The 22,535-nt window shown below is 41.3% G+C and overlaps 1 protein-coding gene across 3 annotated transcripts in view; it reads right to left on the bottom strand.

Annotated features, from left to right (window-relative positions):
• Positions 1–22,535, bottom strand: part of OGA (O-GlcNAcase) — a 44,621-nt gene that overhangs the window by 10,737 nt on the left and 11,349 nt on the right. For all 3 annotated transcript variants that reach the window (XM_030570415.1, XM_030570414.1, XM_030570416.1), the window contains exons 5-14: positions 22,101–22,272; positions 13,538–13,636; positions 13,091–13,375; positions 12,514–12,672; positions 10,543–11,153; positions 9,950–10,124; positions 6,226–6,311; positions 5,252–5,356; positions 3,388–3,473; positions 1,453–1,645 (exon numbers count right to left, since the gene is read on the bottom strand). In XM_030570415.1, the coding sequence (XP_030426275.1) occupies positions 1,453–1,645; positions 3,388–3,473; positions 5,252–5,356; positions 6,226–6,311; positions 9,950–10,124; positions 10,543–11,153; positions 12,514–12,672; positions 13,091–13,375; positions 13,538–13,636; positions 22,101–22,272 (1,971 nt within the window). The remainder of the gene's footprint in view (positions 1–1,452; positions 1,646–3,387; positions 3,474–5,251; positions 5,357–6,225; positions 6,312–9,949; positions 10,125–10,542; positions 11,154–12,513; positions 12,673–13,090; positions 13,376–13,537; positions 13,637–22,100; positions 22,273–22,535) is intronic.

Here is a 22,535-nt window from a genome sequence, read left to right as displayed (position 1 = left end):
AATGAAACTCCTCACAGCAAATAGCACTCTCTATTTCGCCGGCAAGGTCAACTGGATCGGGTTTGCAGATGGCACTTTCGTATTGCAAATCTGCGTCAGAAGAGGACATGCATGTTCCCCTCCCATTTCCAGCCAGCTTTACTGAGGGAGCTTGAGCACTGGACTGTTGGTTGGTTCAGCCAGGGCATGCCAGAGACTGCACTGATCTTGGCAGAAGACTATTCCTTTAGACCATTCGGCCACCTTTGACACCAATCATAAGGTTTTGATGACTCAGAGGACCTGAGAGTAGACAACTGTTCAAGTGGTTCAATTTTCCACAGACAAATGACAGAAGGTGACACTGGTAACTGCATATCTGCTTGGAGGGCTTTCAAGTAGGGTTCCATTGACACCAACTATTTAACCTGCGTCTATAGCAGCCTGGGGACATAGTGAGATGATTTGAACAACGGTGCTATGATTACATGGATGATAGGAAGCTTTTTGTTTTTCAGTCAGGCATCCAGGGTGTTTCCTTGATGCTTTTCTAGTACCTCTAACCACAATAGGAAGTTACAGTTAGCACACACTCAAACCAAACAAGATTAAGGTAATGCTGGTAGAGGCAACAGAAAGGCTACCAGACGGCACGGTGTTGTCTGCCTATATTGAAGGGTTTTGCCTGCACTTCATTTACGTTGTTTTTGGATTCCCAGGCTGACCCTTGATTTCCAAATGTAGCTGATGATCAGTGTCTTATCTGCATCTGCTAAAGATACCAGATCTCTCCAGTGGGGACCTTGCTATGGTCCATCTGCATAGCTGTACCACACAAGTATTATCTCTGAAGCATGTGCTGATTTTCTATTCCTTTCAAAGAACAATTCAAGGATGCTGTCACAACTGATGTGCATTAACAATTCTTAGATTTGAATGTCAAAGCTGGAGGCAGGGCAGTCTCAGCGGAGGACCCTTCTCTCTAGAACTTTGTTTCACCTCCTGGGCCTGAAAAAGCAAGGGTGTTCAGAGGCACTCATGTGGCAGGCTGTTTTGGGGGGAGGGAAGAAGGAGAGAAAATAAATCCCTTTTTAGTTTGATTAGTGACATCTTAATTTTTCTTTGAATTGTGATGTCTCCTGAGCTGGAACTGTACCTTTTCTGGTTGGAAAGCTCCTAGCATACCATAAGCACCAAAAGATACCATTCTAATTATGCTAATTACATGCACATAGTGCCGATATAATGGCTACGCAATCAATTGCGACTCCCATTCATATATGACTTTGTAGTGAAGATAAAATTTTGGTTTACTTGTAAAATGCGCAGATACCATGGTATAAATGCTTACACAGATCGAAGCGTGCTATTCTAATGATGAGAAAGCTCATAAGGCAAGTGGATAACAAATACCTGCTTTAAAAAACAAGATTGTAACGTTTAGCACAATTCCAGTCTCGTGGGATTACTAACCTCTGCCTCAGACAGTTCTTTATCACCATTTGGCTTACTGTACTTCTCCTGCATAAAAGGGATCCAAGAAATTTTGCATTTTTTAATGAAGGGCGTTACATCGACAGTGCCCAAAGCATAGCCACATATGCCATCCTCATCTTCAAGGACAAAGCAGTAATCCAGACTGAGGGAAAGCAGGCCTCCCACTAACCTGCAGAGAGGAAAGAAGTATCTGGTTGAGTTCACCGCACAAACAAAGCAACCAGTCACTTCAGACTAGGTATTGTCACTGTAGGTTAGAGTCACAAGGAACAAGAGTCATTATATAAGGGTGGAAGATGAAGGCACTGATCTGCTCAGTCACTTAGGACCAAATTTTCCATACTGCATGTAATCACTACCACTGTGCACACAACGGCACAAATTGCGAGTGCAGCTATGAAGATGTGGAGAATCCAATCTGAAGTATTCAGGCCATGAGATCAGTGAGGCTGTGGCTCTGCAGCAAGGGGAAAGGGGACTAAGACCCAGCTGCCATTCCATTGCAATGGAGAGGCTTCCTCCTGCCAGGGCCCCAGTGAGCCCACCCTGCCGATAGCCATGGAGCTGAGGGAACAATAATAGAACCATCTAGTGATCTGCCCCGCCAGCAGTCCTATAGTCTACAACGTCATTCTCCTCTCTTCTGATTACTGCAATTAAACCATCTCTGTCAACCTCCTCCAATAGTCCCTGCAGACATGTCCATGCTGCTCTCCACCATTCTTTTACCTTCTTTTTTATCCCATTTATAGTCATCTCTTCCTGTCCCCCACATGATAGAGCTGCCCCATTAGAGTACTTCAATACATCAAAATATTAACAAGATGGGAAGAGAACTCAAAGAGCTCATGCTCAAGAAGTTAAATAAAAGCTGTCTTCCCCTCTGCTTTCATCTCACTTCTCATTTCTTCATCTATTATTTAGGCTGTAGTGTGGAGAGTTCATCTTGTCTTCATCTGTGATGCCTCACATTTTTATAAAATACATTTATGTACCTTCAAAAGATAGATGATGGCTAGTAGAATGTTTTATAAGACAAACTCGGGTACTTAAAACACAATATAAAACAAGCCTCTGAAAGGACGCTGAAGCAAAAAGGCCAGGGGATAACTAAAACCACATTTACATTAAAAAAACTTCCACCAGTGCTATCACTAGATCTGAACCAGTGGAAGCCCTAGTGTACAAGGTCCAGCAGCAAGAGCTAGAAGGGTTTCCCACCATTTTAAAGCAGCTAAAAGTAGATCTAATCAAAAACTGATAAAAGGGTCAGTTTGCAGGAACCTTGTTTATACTTGAATTCACACTGGTGCTACCACCAGTTCAGCTGAACCACTGGTGAGAATGTCTATACTGGGGAAATGTACAGAGACAAGAGTTGGAAGTAAAACTTTCAATAAAACTAGTATTTGAGCATAAATGGAGTAACAGCTCCTGTCTTGGAAGTCTGACTGCCCTTCAATTATACCTTTCAGAGGCTGAAGTAGAAAAGGGGTCGTAGTCCACGTTTCCTTTTATCCCTTCTGTTTTCCTTTCCATTCAATGTTATGCCCTACCACAACCTTCTAGGACCTGGTCCATGACACCTCTGCCTTCTCCTCCTACAAATCACTTCTGAACACAAGCTTCTTCCAGGAGGCCCAAAACCCTAACTCAGCCCCCCCTTCTCTGAAAACTAAAGCTGTTGAATAGAAAGAAAACAAGTGAACAAAAAACCTGTTACCACTCTGCTATTTTGTGTTGCTTCACCATTTCTTCAATTATCTATGCTTTACTTACACAGAAAAGTCTTCTGTGCAGAGATCCATAAAGTACTCACCACACTGTTGTGCTACACACGTATCAACACACCAAAATTACAATGGCTGCAGATAGACATGCACATTTTAAAAGTAATGATGGCCTACATACTTGTCTCCAATTAAGTCTGGCTGACTATGGAAAGGTTGATCAACTCCATCATCATACATCTCTCTGCAAATCTTATACACCGATGCCTAAAAACAGACACAGAATGATTATTTTTCTAGTTCCAAAACACCCTTTTATTTAAAATAAACACACTGATTAGCAAATCTGCCTTAGAGAGCTCATTAATATCGTCTCCACTGTGGAACAAGTTTTGATATGTAGTTTGGTTCTATGGATCCAGGTAAAGCATATTTTAACTGTTAGAGACTCTTCAAAGATCTTTCTTGCAACTAGTTAAAACTCTGCCTCAAAAAACCTCACATCCACAACGCTTCTAGCAGGAAAAGAATGAGGAGGGTCAGTCAACATCTGTCACAACCATGAAGAGCATTAAACAGGCTCATTAATTACTAAGTGCTCTCTGGGTATATTTAACAGGCTGTAATGTGAAATAGCTACAGGGATGTTTCATATTCAGCCAAAATAAGGTACTTCTGCAGGGCTGGATATGTCCTGACAGATGCCCTTCAGCAGCAGAAGCAGAATTTTTCCATTTGAAAACCTAACCTATTTATAGATCAGATGACATTTTAAATGGAGTATACAAGGTTTTTCTTTGAATACAAGTTGACTAAATGATGCATCGTCTTCTGCTTTCTTAAAAATCGGATTCTCCCTCTCCAAAAACTTGTATTCTTTGTGACAGCATGTCATAGGTATGGCCTACGCAAACAGTTACTAGTTTTACTAAAGGTATAATTTTAGGTTGGGATTTTCAAATCTGGCTAAGGGACTTAGGGGGAACGAGTCCCATTGAAAGTCAACAGGGCCTGTGCTCCTAAGTCACTTAGATGATTAAATTCCACCCCTAAAGATTAAATTAAACTTGTGCAAAGCCCTGTGTGTTCCTTCTTTTTTCAATTAGAACCTGGCTTCTCAGTTTAGCTTGCATCAGTCAATATACAAATGTAAATGAAACCACTGTAAACACTTTTAAACAGATACATGTTCACACAATGGTTTGCACTAGTTTAACTATATCAATTAAATCACCCCTTTAGTTAAGGCAGTGTAATTGTGTTTAGACAAGGCCTTAGAGATTATAGAGCTGTTCAAGGGCACAGGGCAACATCTTTACCGGCAAGACACTAAAGCAGTGTAAATTTACAGCATAAGACTTATTTGAGAATGACAGTCTCAAATCCCATTTAGAAGCCACTCCTGTGGGGGGTCTGAGGGGAGAGAAACAACCTGAAGGGAAGCTAAGCACTTACTTTGTAAGTCCACAAAACAGGAAGAGGAGCTAACCAGCAGTGATGAACTCCCCAGGTAATTCGGTTATGCAGAAGCTGAAAATTCAGTGGCACTTCCCAGATTGACCGTCAAGTGGATATTTTGGGTGTATATGTATGTGCGCGCGTGCACACAAACACACACACACACACACACTCCCTCTCTCTCTAAAAGGATTAACTAACAGCACATTATATTACATACACTGCCAAAGAAATCCTGCAATAGCTTACCACTTAGTTTTCATTTTAGAAAGGGAGAAGGGGCTAATGGCTAGAAAAGGTGACTAGTCTCTAGATTTATGAATTGTAGACTTGGCTCTGAGTGTGACTTGTCCGACTCTGGGAGAGTCATTTCACCTTTCTACCTCAGTTCCCCCCCCCAGTCTGTAAAACAAGGATACTTGCATCTCACGGGAGGCTTAGGAGGCTTACTAGTACATGAACTGCTTTTAGAAATCGATATGTAAAAGCAGCATATTATTAACCAAGGGAATATAGCAGGTTGAGGTAGCATAATAGCCAGTGGAATCAGTGCTCAACAGTAATATTCATTAATGTCTGACACATACCTCATCTTTTGGAAAGTAGGGTCTGATAGTGTAAACCTTGGAAGTTGGAGTCAATGGAGGTGGCTGAAAAAAGAGGTCATTTGCCCCATCAATAGGCAGCAAACGCTGTGAAAACAAAAGACTTAATATGAGTGTTTGAAAGGCAAGAGGGACATCGCACTCTGGCATGTGCACTGCAGACTCCCAAATTAACATTTGCTACTGCAGGCACCCCAGAAGGTGGGGTTGGTATGCTTTACAAATACAAAGACCTTTTTATCTGAATAGGAATTATCCAATTTGTGTTTTAAAATATGCAATTGTAACAGCACATTAATGGTGTTATGTTAAGCTCATTTCTGCTTTAACATACTAATACCAATCATATCTACACTGTCTCTGTGTAAGAACATAGCATGTCAGGAGGAAAGGTTTGGTCTGAAGAGGGTTAACTGGCCAGAGGAGACGCTTTATCCCAAAAGCAATGCGCTGATTCTATTTGCTGCGCGCAGAGCACCTGTGAGGGGGAAAAAGTACAGCACTTGAAAAATCCATGAACAAATTCAAACATGGTGTAACAGAGGTTTAAGAATATTCTCCAATTGAAAGCTTCCCAGTAAAATGAGTTACAACTTTGTTTAGAGAAGAATCAAAACGCGTGTCAGTGACACTCTCTTGCTCATGGAATTCCCATTGGCAGACAAGCATGCGCGCATTGTGCAATTGCGGGCGCAGATAAAAACGCTGTGCGACCTGCAAAGAAACAATGTGAAATGTACAACTAAAGCCGCTGCGCTTCGCAGGCGCAAGGGACACGCAGCATCTCCTTGAGAAATTACTGTGGAAAGGGGAGGAAAATTATTTTAAAACCAAGCTAAATGGACTTCGGACCAGAAAGCCTTCGGCAGACCAATCCTTCCAGACCTCTGTTGCGCAACAAAAGGTTTCTCATAAAACAAAGAAAATGTCATTCAGTTGTGAAGTCATATTGATACCTGGAACTCTCCTGCTAGACCACCTCTAAAGGCCCAGGGTTCTTGGTCTCCACTTAAGAACTGTGCTGAAGATTGACTACGACACCCTGTTGAGATCAGATCCAAGCGGAGAACGTTACGAGAAGGGGGATTTCCTGGGGGGTCTAACATGTCCAAAAAGCTAACATACACTTTGTGGAACAAGCTCTCTAACTGAGCTATAATCCAGGACTTTGGGGGAGGCTGTAATAATGTTGTACAATTGGTAAAGATTCTAAGTGCTCATGCCCTTAATGGATAAATAAAATGCAATATGTATGTTACCGTTTTCAGATAATGGGCTAAAAGAGCAGACAATTATTTAAAAAGCCAATAATACACCTCATCCCACACTGGGAGGCAAGAGATTTGTGCAATGATATAAGCTTCCCAGATCTGTTTGTAAATTCTTTTGCCTACATTTATGGCAGAAGCATCATGTCCTTAGTGAAAAGAGGACATTTTGGAAGCAATATGGCCTTGTTATTAGCGACTATTGCAAATTTCAAAGAGATAATACAAGACAAATTCCATTATCACAGCCCCTTGAAAAAATTGGACCTGTCTGAAGTCACATTTTAGTATTTGTTTTAATCTTGTCAGAAAACTAGGATTGGCAATAAATGCACAGAATGGTCTGATTCACGTGAGACAGCTAGGACAGCTGTATGGAACAATGGTCTCATTGCAACAGACTAGAAAGGCCAGCTTAACTCAGTTCTGGCCCATGCATTTACAGTGCTATGACATGCTGAAGAGGCCAGTAAGTTAACCGCAATGAACTCACAGTTTGATTGTAATTACTAAAGAACTGTTGAGCATAGACAGTTTTATTTTTTCCTTTTTAGCATCTTATTTCTTCCTCCTCAAGCATGTCAGTCACACTAGGTTTCCTACCAACCAACCACGAGGCCCATTAAAATGCTCAGCATAGAATATTAAGTACTGGAAAATCTACTTTCATCAGCAATTTTAGCATTTAAGACTGTTCCATTAGCCGAGCATTACAGCCTTTAACACCAATTAACATATATGACATTTTTGACAGAGGGAAAGATCAGGTAAACGTTTGGAATAGGGATTACAATTACCTGCCTAGTTTTCTGATAAGATAAGCAGCGCAAAAGTTCTTTTCCTTTTGTGGACAGCAATCTACCTCCTGTTCAAGTAACAGTCTCAGATCAATACAGTCAATTATGTTGTGCTAGTCAGAGAGTCCCAAAATGTACCAAGTTTGACATACTATAATCAAGTAATAAATTTTAAAAAGACTTATTTAGTATGATAAATTTAGAAAATAATCCAAATATCAGGATTTAAGTTTAGCTTGCTCCCATGTCTGAATGTTTGATGTAAAAAGATAGATACCCTTTACAACTATAAGGTTTAGTCATTAACTTGGAAGACAGTATTTGTCTCTCCTTTGAGACTACAACATAACTAGCACTTCCAATTATTACAGTAAAGAGCTGCGTGAATGAAGAGCTGTGTAAATGAAAAACATAGTTAATGCCTTAGTCGCTGCGCAAATGTGACTTCAGTTCATGCCTAGTGCACATCTAATCTGAGCTGCCTCACAGACAAAACCTTTCCATTTTAATTAATTAATGACGACGCGCTGCGAACATCTGGCGCTGTCCATCCAATAGCAGTAGAAACTTGTGCTGAGGATTCTCCCATCTGTACACAGTGGGGAAGAAGACAATAGAAGGCATTAGTAATCCATAGTACTGTACAACCACACTATTTAAAGGGACTGAATGCTAGCTGGACTGGGAGGAGAGGTGAAGAAAATGAACTTTCAGTGGACCATTGAACACGCCATTGTGGGAACTAATTTGGTTCAGTGTATTTAACCTACATGAGCTATATTAATACGAGCTGTGGAAATGTATTCCTGTTGAAGATCTTGTCAACTATGCATTTTTTAAACTACTGTAAAATTAAATAAAATAAAGAATGAGGAGACTGTAGTATCTCCTCTCCTAAATCACATTCCTGGGGCATGGGAATCAGCCTGTACAGTGAGAACTCTTACTAGGTCTTCTGGCTACTTAAGATAAGTTTTGGGGATTCCGACTGAACAGGGCTAATATTTGCAGAAGTGGCTCCTGATGTGGATTGCCTCAATTTTTGAGTGCATAACTTGAGACTGCTTAGATCAGATTTTCAAAAGGCACAAAGAATAATGCATGACTTCAGCTACAGTCATTGGGAGCAGCAGATACTTAGCAACTTTGTAAAATCAGGCCCAAGGGGACACAAATTAGAAACTTGAAGCAGCCAAAACTCAGATGACCACTTCTGAAAATTTTGGCCTACGTTTTTAAACAAATAAATTGAACCATCAAAGAGAAACTTTCTGTTTACATCTCAATGTAAAGTCAGAGTAACAATACTAAGCATTTTTGTACAGGTTTTAAGGAATTGTGAAGTCAAGCTTTTAAGCTGCACAGGGATGTAGGCATGTTTTTAAACACATTAAATGCTACCAGTCTCTTTTCAAAAGACCTTACAGCTATTATTTTTTGCTCCTTTTACATGGTAAAAGGCGGATATTTGCTCACCTCTTTTTAAAACTTTTCATATCTCAAAGGATCAGTGGATATTTCAACTACACAAAGTGCAAGTGAACTTCACCTTGCCCTAGCTGAGTTGACTTGATGACCTGCTAGGTCTTTGTCTCTAAATGATAAATTATTTAAATCTAGCTACAAGTTGGTAGGATTTAAGAACAACTGAAACACTAGAACTAGACGAAGGCTGTGTAATGGTTATCCACAGTGAAGTTTGTGACAGCTACAAAAATTGTGACATGAGACCATCAGCTTTGCGGCCTGCTGTGTATGACAAGCAAGTCCACAGCATATTCCTTACAGTTGGATTGAAACCTGAAAGTAAAATAAGGTCACTAGAAGAACCCAGGCCATGCTGGTGCTATCTGCCAACTTAGGAACCCCCCAAAACATGTTTCAGCAAAAAAAAAAAAAAAAAAAAAAAAAAAAAAAAAAAAAAAAAAAAAAAAGCTGCATACAAAAAATGTCTTTCAAGCTCTGTTTAAAGTCTCTGATTACATCTGGACAAAAGATGACTTACAGAGCTCTCCCATTTCCACCCTTTGCCAAAAATCACCGATTTGGAAAATGTTAAAGCAAACCATTTTGCACCAGAATAGCCTTATATGCTAGAGCTCGCATGCGCAAGGGCTGGGAGGATCGGCTTCCTCTTGGCCAGGCCCATTGAAAGGTCACTTCTGCAATTGTTCTGTTGAAGACAGCAATAATGTTATCAAGACAGAGCAAGCAGCAGATGGCTGATGTGCGGTCACATTTCATAGTGTCATTTCCAATCACATAACAAGGTGTCAAGGGAGTTACATGGCATAGTCCAGTGTGCATTCAGTCAGAGCAAGTTAAAGTCAGTGCTTACGTTTCAGAGATGAGATTTAAGTTTCATTAGCCCAAGAAGAAAAAACTGAAGTTTCATGTAACTGCTAGTGCATGAACACTGTTACTCATAACACCAGCATGAATTCAAAGTAGAGTAAACGGTATTTCAGAATAGTGAGGCAGGAAAGATTTTAATGAAGATCAAATTAGACCATAAGCCACAAATAATGCATTTTCTGAAATATTTTTTCCGTGGGCTAATTAAAAACAAAAACAAAAACACTATCTGAGTGTAAAACAGTTCCCAGTGTACCTACCTAACCACTGCACAAAAGACTTCACCATTGACATGATACTCTTGATATCCCAGACGTAGGAGTACATGTCATAAAGGATCGTCCTGTTGGCACAGTTGGAGAGGCGAGTGAACATTCCCATGACCAATCCACACATCTCTTCAAACTTGGCTGCTCGGGAGCGCCATTCTTCAATCTATTGAGGGAGACAAAAGATCCACAAGATCAAAAATACTCTTCTAGAGACTAGATTTCTCCAAACAAAAAACTGCACTATGCTGTATTTTTTTTTTTTAAATTGTATAAGTTTTTTCGTTACAGTTCCGACTGACAACCTTTGTTCAATACCCTTTCACTACTGCTGCTACATAAGGGAAGGCCAAATTGTGCTTCTCTGATCAAATGCCAGCAATCTTTGCATGCCCTTACAGCCCTTGCACAAAGCATGCCTTTGGGCTATACGATCTACTCTAAGTTCTTTTTAAAATAATGACATGCAACTCCTGGCTTCTAGAAAGTTGCCAGGGACACAATCTCCCAGTATTATAGTAAAAGTGTAATGCACCTCAGGATTATGATTTAAGGAAAGAAAAATAAGACTTAGTCACACTCACTTTTTCAGAGTCCTTTCCTTTACAATTAACACTGACAACACTGCTATTTGCTCTGAGCCACTGGAACTCTCTCAGCATCTGTGCACCTTTGGGCCCATGTTCATAAGGAAGGTAGAACAAGTCAGCAAGTAACTGAAGATCCTCTAAAGTCACAGGTTCTGCTGTGTAGAGAGGCTTCTCATTTGGCCCAGGCACAAACTGTTCCTTATTCATTTGCTCATCAGTCTGCATAGGGGCAATGTCACTACCACAGTCTTCCTGCATAGACATCTCTGGGGATTTAGATTCAGCTATGCTCTCTTTATCAGTATCCATTGGTTTTAGCTCCTCAGACATCTTAGCTTCAGCAATATCCGTCAGTATTTGATTAACATTCTTGTCTGTGTCCTCTAGTTTTTCCACGACCATGTCCATTGGTTCCTCATCAGAGTGCTTCTTTTCTTCCTCCTTGACCAGTGCTGGTGGCTCACCGGTCAGCGCTGCCCCCTGACTCATGATGGGCTCTTGGTAAACAGTAGTAACCACAGTTGTTGCATTCAGAGAAGATGGCGCAACCAGAGGCACCACATCAACTACGCTGGTTTTAGCACCGCTGTGGGCCACTTGCCTACCTGAGAATAGAACAATCAAGTTTAAAGTCTGCAATCTCTACCAACACCAAATAAACCTTTCTGAATAATATGCATGATCAGTTGTCAAGGTACATAAAACCATCATTAGTGACTCCCTTACAGTGCTGCTAAGAATATAAACTTGTCAAAGTATAAAGCCTGTTCAAGAGATTTACCATGACAGACATTTGAATTGGAAATTTCCCCATTTCATATATGATTGGTGGCAAAAATGGGACGGAAGCGGCTTTCTAAATAGACTAGTTAATATTTATGCACTTACAGCACTGTTTGTAACTAAGGTGAGAATGAAAAGGTTATCAATTAAAAGCAACATTAGTTCTCTGAGCGCATGGCCCTATAGAACCATACTGAGATTGGGTGTCCTGCCATGAGGTTACAGAACTTACTTGAAAGCAGTTAGGTAAGTGTGTATAAGCACCTTTATTCTAGTACTCCGAGGGCCCAGGGTAATACAGTCCATCCTCAACTGCCCCTCAGTTTCTTCAAATCCAGGCATAGCTTTAAAAATCACTGACGAGAGGAGACTGCCTCCACATCAGGGAGCAGTACTGATCCTGAGAGTTCAGGCAGAGTAGGTCGTTTGAGGGGACAGGGAGGAGAAAAGGCAATGGATAGAGACCTTGGCCTCATCACCATTCCCTGTCAAATCCAGTTAGATTAAATCCTTGATAAGACTTGAACCATGGAGCTGTCCAAAAGGGACAACTGAAGCACTCATGACATTTTTGTCCGTCACCCGCTGGTGTGTAGTGGGATCCCCGATTCTCTCAGGAATGACATAACTATAATGCCAAGCTCTGATCTGGCAGGAACAATGGGGCCCACAGATCCATGGGTTCTACCTCAGAATTTGGCTCCTACTGCAGTGAGGACTCATCCATATTGTGCTGAGGGGACACCACTCCTGAAAATGAGCATCAGAGGAATCAATCCAACAGCTTTCACTGGACACTGTTACTGGTTTTAAGTCATCTCACATCCCTTTCATGGGAGACCACCATCCTTTCCCAGGCCCCCAGTATCTATGGAAGTGCACTGCATTGGGGCCAGTCAGATATGATAGTATGACCTCTGTTGATCCTCTTTTCTATACAGAATGACCTCCTGGAACTTCTGGGATCATACAAGATGCTTTCCTCAGCTCAGTCAGGATCATCTTTAATAGACCTGGTTTAACAGTTCCTGCACAAAAAAGGTTGATAATACTTCCATTTCTGCTTAACGAATCATGGAAATATTTTTGGCTTTGAAAAACTATTTCTTTTAGCCCCAAACCTAAACCTTTTTGACAGGTGTTCCTACTGTGCCCAGAGGAAAACCAAGCAATTCAACTCACTGCTGTATTGGTGAGGTACCCCAAACTCCTGCAGCCACTCTGTTAAGGCCAGCTTCAGAGCCATTTGAGGGCTATAGAGGACATCAGTTTCAATATCTTCATCACTCCCTTCATTTTCCAATTTAATCTGGATTGATACTGTACTGTCTTCAGTGTCAGCTAAAGGAAAAAGTTGAGAAAACAGCACATAAGTCGGCATGCAAGAGTCCAGATCAGATTTTTTTTTTAAACTCTCAATAAGAGTGCTAGACCAGGAAACCCAAGCTTTGCCAGATAGCCTCATCTTGCAAAAACAGAACCGACAGCTGCATCCAGTGTGTGTGAAATGGAGCAAACTGCAGCCTCTCTCAGCTTCAACATGGAAGTCCAGCAACAAAGACTACAAATCCGATCATGCAATGCTCCTTCTTGATCTGAGTGGAGGCCTCTTAGTTCAAAAAGGAGCAGAATAAGAGTGTAACATCACGATTTGCCACTAAAACCATTTCTACAAGACCTCTAACAAGTTGGTCCAGTTGTCTTTCCCTTGTCCCAACTCAATGGACAATGAACTGTTAAACCATACAAATCTACTTACTCATCACCACATCTTTCCTCACTCCATTCATGTTGGATTTGTACCAAGTTGCAAGTGTGTGAATAGCAACATAATTGGCTTCAAATTCACAGTTTGGATTGGTCAGGACTCCCTTCAGTCGAGGGATGAGCTCAGTCGACCGACCTTTATAAGGCCCAAGAAACAGCCTCTTCTGGTCATAATCATTAGCATGAATGTTATCCCAGATGACTGGAGCTCTTCTGATGATCTTAGAAACTTCTTCAATAGATTCTACTGGAATGTCTTTAGATACAACTTTAGGACCTAGATGTACAATTGGATAATTAGAGGACTTTACATATAGTTAAGAAGCACTCATGTACACATGAAAGCAACGAAGTAATTTCACTGGTGCAATAAAATCATTTAGTACAAGCCTGAGTTCATTTAAGACTACTAATCAACTCAAAAAATCATGATTCCTACCTGTCCACAACACCTCAATCCCAGGTAACAGCTTCTCTCCTACAGTCCTTAAATAAGGGGATTGGGCAACATTTGGATAGCAGAAAGTTCCACAATATTCTAGAGGGGGAGAAAAAGAAAAAAAAAATACATCCAATAGTAACAACAGTCATCAGAAAGAAATATACTGTGAAAACAGACATGACAGTCTTGGAATAATGGAGTTTTACTAGGCATTTTTATTAGCCAAGTGGTACCGGTGGATATGGGAAAAGATTCATCTTCAAATTAGGCAGGACAAAGTAGTTTGAGATGCAGCGGGTGAGGTAATACCTTTTATTGAGCTAACTTCTGTTGATAAGGAGACAAGCTTTCAAGCTACACAGCTGGTCCAATAAAAGGTATTACCTCACCCACCTTTTCTCTCTAGTATCCTGGGACCAACACGGCTCAACACCACTGCATGCAGTAATTTGACTGATCATTCCCATAAGATCTCTTAGGAAGAAATTCCTAACAGTAGTATTCACCTCTCTCTCCAACACATAAGGCAACACGAAAATAAGTACATTAACATCCCGTTAATGCACAAGATGGTATCTTGGCCATAAAGGATCACCGATCACCTCACCTCATGTGGCTACACATACTGAGAGGGGCACACAAATCAGAAGTCAAGTTCCTCCTGTCTCCAGTTCAGAAGGGTTAAACAACTTGTAGAAACAAGAGAAACCAGGACTTCAGAATTGCTGCCATCTCAGTATATTTTAGATTAGTCTCTGGATCAATTCTAAGTTGTCAAGCAATGAGGCTCTCAATTGCTCCCTTACATGAATTATTCCACAGCCTAAAATTTCAGAAACTTTTCCATCTTAAGCACAGAATGTGTTTATACTCCACAGTGCTCAAATCTCATCCCCCAAAATTGGTATGAGATATATTTAATGCCTCATGAAGATACAGCACTCTCTCCACAGTTAAAGACTGCAGATAGCTTCCATTATATAGCCCTATTTTAATGCTGGCCTGGAAAGTGCTTTGGCCTGAAAATTCCCACATTCCTAAGGCAAAGGCGGCTGTACACATCTGAAGGTTTGTTAAACTATTTTCAAAATTACAGGTCACAAGAATTTCCCTATTTCCTACTCTGATTTATCTAATGTTGGTCTCCCTCTTGCTCAAAAATGGCTTATTGTCCCTTCAAGTTTTACATATAGGTATACAGGTACACTGATGAATGCCATATAAGAAGAGTGTTATAGCTGTGTCGATTCCACAAGTTGATTCCTTGCAACACTACTGAAGGATGCTATATAAATGGAATTTTTAGATCTTCTTTATTAAAGTTTCAAAGACAATCAGAAAGGAATCCTACAAAAAGTGGAAACATGGAGAATTGCTAAGGAGGAGTATAAAAGAATAGTGCAAGCATGCAGGGACCAGGAAAGACTAGGAACAAAATGAGTCACACCAAGCAAGAAACATAAAAGGCAATAACAGCAGGTTCTTTAAATACATCAGGAGCAAGAGAAAGATTAAGGAAAGTGTAGGTCCCTGTACTTAGGGCTGAGGTGTTTAATGCCTATTATGCTTTAGTCTTCACTAAACAGATAAATTGTGACCAGATACTTAACACAATTAATATTAACAATGGGTAAGAACACAAACCCAAAATAGGGAAAGAACAAGTTAAAGACATTTAGAAAAGTTAGGTATGTTCAAGTCAGCAGGGCCTGATGAAATTAACCGTGGGATACTTAAGGAACTGAACCAATCTCAGCAACATTAGCAATTATCTTTGAAAATGCATGGAGGATAGGTGAAGTCTCAGAAGAGTGGAGAAGGCAAACATTGTGCCCTTTTTCAGACAGGTACTGTTAGCCTAACTTTGATACCTGGAATGACACAAATAAATTATTAAACAATCAATTTGTAAGCACCTAAAGGATAAGAGGGTTATAAAGAATAATCAGCATGGATTTGTCAAAAACAAGTCATGGCAAACCAATCTACTTTCCTTCTCTGACAGGGTTATTGGCCTAGTGGATAGGGTGAAAACCAGTAGACATGACATATCTTGATTTTAGTAAGGCTTTTGATACAGTCCTACATGACACTCTCATAAACAAACTATCAAAGGGGTAGCCGTGTTAGTCTGGATCTGTAAAAGTAGCAAAGAGTCCTGTGGCACCTTGTAGACTAACAGAAGTTTTGGAGCATGAGCTTTCGTGGGTGAATACCCACTTCCTCGGATGCATGCATCTGAGGAAGTGGGTATTCACCCACGAAAGCTCATGCTCCAAAACTTCTGTTAGGTCTACAAGGTGCCACAGGACTCTTTGCTGCATAAACAAACTAGGAAAATGTGGACTAGATGAAATTACTATAAGGTGGGGGCACACCAACTTGAACGACCATACTTGCTGTCAAACTGGGAGGGCATATCTAGTGGGTTCTTGCAGGGTCAGACCTGGATCCAGTATTATTCAATATTTTCATTAAATGACTTGAATAATGGGGTGCAGAATTATAATATTTGCAGACGACACCAAGCTTGGAGGGGTTGTTAGCACTTTGGAGGATAGGATTAGAATTCAAAATGACCACAACAAATTGGAGAATTGATCTGAATTCAACATGGTGAAATTCAATAAAAAAAGTGCAAAGAGCTTCACTTAAGAAGGAAAATCAAATGCATAACTACAAAATGGGGGAATAACTGGCTAGGTGGCAGTACTGCTGAAATGGAACTTGGGGGGGGGAGCTAGCGGATCACAAATTGAGTATGAGTCAACAATGTGATACAGTGACAAAAAAGGCTAATAGTCTGAGGCGTATTAACAAGAGTGTCATATGGAAGACACGGGGAGTAGCTATCCCACTCTACTCAGCATGGATAAGGTTTCAGCTAGAATACTGCTCCCCAAAATTGGGCTCAAACTTTAGGAAAGATGTGAACAAACTGGAGAGAGTCCAGAGGAGTGCAACAAAAATGATAGAAGGTTTAGAAAACCTGACCTATGAGCAAAGGTTAAAAAACTGGGCATGCTTAGCCTTGAGAAAAGACGACTCAGGAAGGGGACCTGAAAACAGTCTTCAACTATGTTAAGGGCTGTTACAAAGAGGATAGGGACCCATTCTACTCCATGTCCACTGAAAATAGGACAAGAAATAAGAAGCTTAAATCTGCAGCAAGGGAAATTTAGGCCAGATATTAGGAAAACTTTGTAACTAGAAGGGTAGTTAAGCTCTGGAATAGGCTTCCAAGAAAGGTTGTGGAAACCCTAACATTGAAGATTTTTATGAACAAATTGGACAAAGTTGTCACACATGCTCTAGGTTTATTTGGTCTGGTTTTAGTTAGACTTGATGACCTCTTGAGCACTTCCTTTCTATGACAGCATGGAAAGCCCTATGGCAAACAGATACTTGGTTTAGTTTTACATCCCCTGGAGAATGACTGTAAAACTTGAGAGCCACACCATTAAGTGACAATTTTTAAAAAATATGAAATTTGATGGGGAGCCAGTAGAGGCTGTTAAAATGGATGTTGTGTTCAAACTAGTTATGTTTAAGCGTATAGATTGCTGCCATAAATAAATGATACATTCTGGATAAACTATGAATAGTCAAGTCTAAACCTGAAGATGTTTAGTCTTTTCTTAGAAGTGTCAAGTTACTATTCTAGAGAGAGCAGTGTGCAGTTTTAAGTACAAACAGGCTGCATAATCTAATTTATATTTTATAAATTCACACAGAGGGGAACTTCAACTATTGGTCAAATGGGACAACAGGACAAAGTTTAGAGGAACAATTTCTCAACTTAGTCATTGCTTACTGGAACTGTTGTTCTAGATCTCACACACAAGGAAAGCCTATTCTAGAATATCTAATTATATTACATCCTTCCTGTGCCACTGTTGGTGCACAAGGCAGACACTAGTCTCTTCCATTCCTCCCTGTCATTTGCTCCTGCTTCCATCTGCTCTATGGTGTTGAGGTCAACTGCTCTACCCTCCCTACTAAGGGTTCTTAAAGTTTCTCTTGGGCACTCATTTCCTCTCACCAGTAGGTTTCCACTTGAGGACTTCATGTGGGAGTCTGAGTGCTGGCATCCATAACACATGCCCCAATTATGTCCAGTGTTTTTTTTCAGATTCTAGTGGAGACGAGTTGTCACTCAGTTGCAAAATATCCGCAAAGTCTAGATCTTCTAGTCATTTGCTATCTACCAATACTAGATCAGTGTTTGTATTGCTAATACACTTCTACATTATCCATTCTATGGCAATACTAAACAGCAGGTCTGCATTTTATCTCTGTTTCACATCAGTGTCCACTGTGAACCACTCACTCATCTGGATGTTCATCATTAAAGAGCACTTCACATCTCTATACATGGCCTTAATGATGTTGACAACTAAGGGTGGGATTCCATAGGCCATAATGTATGACTGACTTTCAAAAGGCATTTGGCAGCCTGCACAATGAAACGGATGAGAGCATGCCATTCTATACATTCTTCTACGATGGTCCATAGTGTGACTATCAGATCTACACAGGATCCCTTTGGCCTGAATCCAGATTGTTGTTCTCTAAGCTTGCATCCACTGCCTCTTTTGTTCTGAGTAGTATCACGCTGCTGAAGACTTACACTATCCTGTGGTGTTCTCCAGTTGTTACTGTCAGTGAGATCACTCTTCTTGGGTGTTCTGACAAAGATTCCATGTTTTCACTGGCCAGAAGGGGGTCTCTTTTTTCAGACTTCATTAACCAGTTCTGGAAGTTTCGTTAGGGTGGTGGTATCAAGTGCTTTTAGCATTGCTGCTGCAATCTAATCATCTGCCACTACTTTGCTATTTTTCCAGTTTCCTGACTGCAGCCTGTACTTCTAGTTGGACTGTCATCTCATTGGATTGATGTTAACAGCAAGTTGATCCAATTCACACATTTCATATATCTGGTGCTGAGGTAGGGATGCATCTGCTGAAGCCTTCTTTGAAATGCTCCAGCCCTCTATTTTTCTGCTCTGCCTCAGTTGTAAACATTTTTCCACAGTTGCTTTTTAATTGATACATTTTCTATTTTGAGTCTTCCACACACAATTTTAGACATTTGGTAAACAGCTCTATGGTTCCCTACAAGGTCTTCAATATAACACAAGGAAAGATAAACGGAGATGCTTTTCACTTCCTTGTACTCCTTTCAATGCTTTCCTTTCCTCAGTGAGACTCCTGGCTTACGCAAGTCTTGTTCTGTCTATGCCGAAAGACAACTGTCTGCTGCCGCTTGACTCTCACAGTCTGAGCACTGCCCACTTTGCTGTAAGTTCAATCTGTGTCCTACCTTCCTCTGCTTTGGCAGCACCTCAAACCCGTTCCACAGTTCAAGATGGAATTTCTCACAGTCCTCTTGTTTTCAGTGTTAAAGTTGAATGCTCTCAGTTTTCATTTCAGTTTAGCAATGCAAAGACTGTGGTCTTTGCTGACATCTGCTGCTCAATATGCCCTTGGACAGAAGGCCTGAATCCTGAGCTGATGTAGAAGTGGTAGATCTGGGTTGTTGTTTTTTTTTGTTTTGTCAACATGGAATTCGCCAGATTCTTTTTGGGTATTTTTGTGATGAAAGAGTATTGTGATAATTTGGCCTACCAATTTATCCTAACTGTGAACTCAGCTGTAAGGAGTGCATGAAAGTTTATAAAAGGTTACAGTAACCTGCAACAAAAAATGTCAATGGGAAAGAGGTATGAAATGGTGACAGAAAGACTGAATTAGTCCACACAAAAACAGCCTACTGATTTAACTCAAGACTGTGTTAAGATCATGCTTGCTAAACAAGAAAAGCATGGAACCAGAAATCAGTGGACCAAAATTGGTGTGTCAGAAACTAGCCCTAATTGGTGGAAAAAATAATGAGAGGACCGGCTATTCCACCCATCACTCCCTTTTGGGGTCCTCAGACTTGTGGGGGAGGGGTATTGACTTCTAAAGTGAGCTTCACTGTCATGGCTTTCACCCCCACCATCTCCTTTCTAATCCTGAGAGGGCCAGAGACCCAGATAACACCTCCCACCTCCACCAGATCCAGCTAAATCCCAAATAGTAAGTGGGATGTAGAACTTTCCTAACCCTCTCCTTTTTCCATCTATTTAAGGAGAGTCTGGCTAAGCCAGCCAAAACTGTATATTCTGCAACACTGCCATAAATATGTGACCAGAAAGAGGCAACTAAAAGCAATGTACCAGCATCAGGCTGTTTAGGACAAGTTTGTCAGCTCTCAGAGCAGCTGATAAGACCATGTGGTGTGCCTGTGTTTATTCAGCAGTGATGTTACAAATGAAAGTCAACACCAGAAACAGAAGCTGCATTTTGTCTTTGCTCCTCTTTTCCCTTTTGCGTGTGTTTGTCTTGTTTTGTCTTCTACAAAATGGGACTGGATTTTAAGTGCAGCAACTACAGCTCCTGCCCATCTTAACTAACTTTTCTTTTCACCAAAAAGACCAGTTATTACCAACTGAGTTGTAGAGTTAACATTAATCTCTGCCAGAATTAAAGCCTCATGCTTCAGGGCTCCAGCCAATCTCTAACTACCAGGAATTAGGTGGTTTCTTCCACCTTTTCCTCAAAAACCTGGTGCTGGCCACAGTCAGACAATACTAGACTAAGGGTCTGATCCAGTCTTGTATCAGAGGGGTAGCCGTGTTAGTCTGGATCTGTAAAAGCAGCATAGAATCCTGTGGCACCTATAGACTAACAGACGTTTTGGAGCATGATCCAGTCTTGCAATTCCTACGTAAATAAGGGAATCCGAATTCAGAGTTGGTATATCAGGAGACAGGCTGGCTACAGGAAGTTTTAGCAGAAGAAATTGCCAGGCTCTGATCCCAGGCTCATCATGTGCTCAGAATCCACAATGCGTGCTTTACTTGGATGTGTTACAATCTTTAACTAAAAACTGTGGCTGCAGCTAGGCCGAGGAGCCTAATTTGACCGTTCCCTGGAAGCATGAGGTAGATTACAGGTACAATCACCATAAGTGAAAATGTAGATTGCATTCCCTAAAACTAACCCCAGACAGTATTATGTCAATGAAGGAGTGGTCTCCAACATTTACATGAGACACAAAACTCAGAATGCAAGTACCATTGTATGCGCAAACAACAGCAGTGATTATGCAACTGAGCCAAAGCAGTAATTTACAGTCCAATATGAAAAATGCCATTGCTAACAGTGTCAAGTCAAATGCTGATGCAAGATACAAAAACAGCTACGAATGAGAAATTTGGTCAAGTTGCATTCATCCTATACCTTGACCATGCTGTGGAAAGTTCAAAAACATGATATGGATTCCTTCATACAAGTCAAAATTAGAAAAAGTTTGTTGTGTCTCATTCCTAGTTGAAGCTTCTCGTATCTTGCAACATAATTTTTCCGACTACTTCATGTTTACACTCTTCAAATAGACTTATATCCTCCATAGTCATCATATGCCCCAAGCCACACACATTGAGGGTATGGCTACATTTGGAATTTCAAAGCGCTGCCGCGGCAGCGCTTTGAAGTGTGAGTGTAGTCAGAGCGGCAGTGCTGGGAGAGAGCTCTCCCAGCGCTGCATGTAAACCACATCCCTTACGGGTGTAGCGTGCAGCGCTGGGAGCCGCGCTCCCAGCGCTGCTGCCTTGATTACACTGACGCTTTACAGCGCTGTACCTTGCAGTGCTCAGGGGGGTGTTTTTTCACACCCCAGTTGCAGCGCTGTAAAGTGTGAGTGTAGCCAAGGTCTTAGGGCTTGTCTACATCACAAAGTTGCAGCGCTGGTGAGGGGGTTACAGCGCTGCAACTTAGGAGGTGTACACATCTGCAGGGCATCACCAGCGCTGCAACTCCCTGTTTGCAGCACTGGCCGTACTCCCGTTTTGTCTTGGGTGTAGAGGATCCAGCGCTGGTGATCCAGCGCTGGTAATCAAGTGTAGACACTTACCAGCGCTTTTCTTGACCTCCGTGGAATAAGCAGGTATCCCAGCATACCTGAGGAAGCGTCTGGTAATCAAGCAGGTCTCCTTCCCCGGTTTGCAGGGGGGTTCGGGGAACGCGAGAGCAAACCGCGGCGAAGCTGGTCTCCTTTCCCGGTTTGCTCTCGCGTTCCCCGAACCCCCGTGCAAGCAGGTCTCCTTCCCTGCGGTTTGCAGGGGGGTTCGGGGAACGCGAGAGCAAACCGCGGCGAAGCTGGTCTCCTTCCCCGGTTTGCTCTCGCGTTCCCCAAACCCCCCTTGAAGCCGCCCAACAGCGCTGCAGTGTGGCCACATCTAACACCACTTGCAGCGCTGGTTGCTGTAAGTGTGGCCACTCTGCAGCGCTGGCCCTATACAGCTGTACTAATACAGCTGTAACAACCAGCGCTGCAAAATTGTAGATGTAGACATACCCTCAATTTCTTTACTCTTTCCTGTCAGTTCTTCCCAATTGCCCCAAGATGTTTAGTCACTGCTTTAGGGAAGGTCTTCGTTGACTTGAATGCAGTAAAATAGAAGGCTCATTAATTTCAAAGCTATCACAAAGTAAAATTAGTCCTAATGTTTTACCTGTAGGACAGAATAGGAATGTGTCTGGTTCTCCTAAATACTGATAAATTTCATTAGTAATGGAGACCTGGGCATGAGCAAAGGAGCTAAACACTTCTTTGTCTGCTGCACACATGTTGTGATCAATATCATCAAACAGCAGTGCAAAGGATCTGCAGCCAAACTGGGAAACCTAGAGCAGAAGGGGGAAGAAGTGAAGCGAAACTGTTTAGAAAATTAACAAAAAACAAACAGTAAAAACTTCTAAAAGCTAACTTGCCTTTAACATGATCAGCCAACATTCCTCCCCCACCCCGAAAAAAGCCCACAAAATGGTAAGTATGTGTGAATTTCTGTTTGAGGAATCACTGTTTTTCAGTTTGTAATTTGAAATCTAAAAACACACTTGGGAATTTCAAGTGTATGTCAACATTTAAACCAAATCAACAGTACTCT

The sequence above is a fragment of the Gopherus evgoodei genome, chromosome 7, assembly GCF_007399415.2.
Source record: "Gopherus evgoodei ecotype Sinaloan lineage chromosome 7, rGopEvg1_v1.p, whole genome shotgun sequence".
Taxonomy (NCBI): Eukaryota; Metazoa; Chordata; order Testudines; family Testudinidae; genus Gopherus; species Gopherus evgoodei.
Note: the sequence above shows the minus strand (reverse complement) of the source record. Positions and strands in the feature narration are given on the sequence as shown.